General features: G+C 34.6%; 1 protein-coding gene across 1 annotated transcript; it reads right to left on the bottom strand.

Moving 5' to 3' along the window:
- Nucleotides 1–628: 628 nt before the first annotated feature.
- Nucleotides 629–1,745, bottom strand: LOC125849859 (extensin-1). The gene is made up of 2 exons (XM_049529829.1): nucleotides 1,053–1,745; nucleotides 629–882 (listed from the first exon to the last, which is right to left on the bottom strand). Exon 1 carries the CDS (start codon nucleotides 1,697–1,699, stop codon nucleotides 1,076–1,078), a length of 624 nt encoding a protein of 207 aa, XP_049385786.1. The 5' UTR covers nucleotides 1,700–1,745; the 3' UTR covers nucleotides 629–882; nucleotides 1,053–1,075.
- Between the last annotated feature and the right edge of the window lie 498 nt (nucleotides 1,746–2,243).

Below are 2,243 nucleotides of genomic sequence, written 5' to 3'. Positions count from 1 at the left end.
TTGGATAATTGGGATCATGGGTTTGATCTAGGGTTCATAGAATTGTTAGTAATCCGAGTAATTAATGATTGCTTATTGATTCCCGTATTCTATTGATTGTTTGTAGACCAAGAACAAGTGGAACGAATCCGGAAAGGGAAGGATCAAGTTTCTTAGGGTTTCAAGCTTGTTTCGAGGTAGGTGATGATTGTGATTCTATGATTGTGTGATGTATGCTTGTTCTTGCTTCATTATGATACTTGTATATGTATGAATGTTGCAATGTTGATCACACTTGTTGTAAAAGAGATAGATAATTGATGAATGCCATGATATAATATTATGAAATGACAAAAAAATAAAAATCCAAAATAAAAATAATATAATCCAATACAATATAAAACATAAGTAATAGAATCACATGTTACTGCCCTTCCCATGCTAAAATTGGCTTTTAATTGATTAGATCAGATTGGCACCACCTTAAACGTACTCTCTAAATTATAAGCTCCAGTTTACATGGGCCTATTACTATTTCAATGATTCAAAATTATTCTTTTAAATCACAAATCTTCAAATATTTTTTATATCTCAATAAATTAATTATTGCGATTTATAGTGTTTAAATGCAACGGAGAAGGGTAAAACATATAGTAATAACTGATTTTATTCATCTCATAATCTCCTCATTTAGCAAGAAGATCGAACAAACATACACAAATACATAAAAGTAAAATATAAAAATAGAGTACAAAAACAATATCACTAACTTAGATAACATGAAGCTACAAAAGAACTTCGCCATCTGTGGGGATTATTGTTTACTATAATTTAATTTTCTTCTTTTATCATTGCCTATAGAAAATAGAAAATGCCTTCCTTTCAGCTCAACATTTGCTTTTCCTGCATAAGAATATAATATTGTGAATGAGAACATATAGTAGAAGATAACCAAATAAGAAGTAGACAACATAAGTTTTTATATTGATGTTTTGCATGAAGAAATTGTGCAACTTATTATTGCATTGCATTTTAGTCATATGATTTTGAAAGTTTAAGTTTATATTAATTACCTCATAGATAATGAAGTCACTTCTTAGTAATGGTGGGGAGGAGGGGGCGAGGAGTAAATATAGTGAGGTGGTGGAGACTTGTATACTGGTGTAGGATGGTGTGGTGTTGGTGAAGGATGATATGGCTTCACTGGTGGTGGTGGGGAATTGTAAACGGGAGTTGGGGGTGGTGGAGACTTGTATACTGGTGCAGGATGGTATGGCTTCACTGGTGGTGGTGATTTGTAAATGGGAGTTGGGGGTGGTGGAGACTTGTATACTGGTGCAGGATGGTATGGCTTCACTGGTGGTGGTGGTGACTTGTAAACAGGTGTTGGGGGTGGTGGTGACTTGTAAACTGGAGTAGGTGGTGGTGGAGACTTGTATACTGGTGCAGGATGGTATGGCTTCACTGGTGGTGGTGGTGACTTGTAAACAGGTGTTGGAGGTGGTGGTGACTTATAAACTGGTGCAGGATGGTATGGCTTCATCGGTGGTGGTGGTGACTTGTAAACTGGTGCGGGATGATAAGGTGTTGGTGAAGGGTGGTATGGCTTCTTTGGTGGTGGGGGAGATGAGTATTGATAATTTGCTGAGCTTTCGGAAGCTAAGCTAAGTGACACTAAAACCACTAAAAGGGTAGCAACTAGAGAGGCCATTTTCCCCATATTTGAAACAAAGAAGAGAAGTTGTTGTGCTCTTAAGCTTCACTCAAACCCCTTTATATAGCTTTCATTTCGACAATTACCCTTACCAAGATTTACATAAATGTAGGTAAAATGTTAAGAGTTTTTATGCATTTTGATAATTGGTTTTGTCATGTTGTTGGATCAATTTGACTTTATTTTATTGGATAGAGGCTGCAAGCTAAGAAGAAATGTATAAACAATTAAGACAACCATACTATTTTCTTTACATCTTGTGATGCAATAATTCAAAGAGCAACAAAGTCTTCTTTTTCTTCCAAGCTTTTACATTACATGCATACACAATCTTTGAAAAAAATGCGTGCATCCCTCAACTTCGCACGATTTTTAGCTACAAAAATCAGTGTACACTGCTTTTTTTTTTCTTTTTTTTGTTACACTAAATATTTGAAGAATTTTATTACTCCCCGTCCTACATTAGTCTATCATTTTTATTAACTAGATAATTTTATTAATTTACCTCTAGAAAACTTCTTCGAAATTTTACAAATAAATGTAAACACTT

Source organism: Solanum stenotomum, unplaced genomic scaffold (genome assembly GCF_019186545.1).
Source record: "Solanum stenotomum isolate F172 unplaced genomic scaffold, ASM1918654v1 scaffold11127, whole genome shotgun sequence".
NCBI classification, from domain to species: domain Eukaryota; kingdom Viridiplantae; phylum Streptophyta; class Magnoliopsida; order Solanales; family Solanaceae; genus Solanum; species Solanum stenotomum.
The sequence above is the reverse complement of the archived record's forward strand: the minus strand, read 5'-3'. Positions and strand labels throughout refer to the sequence as shown.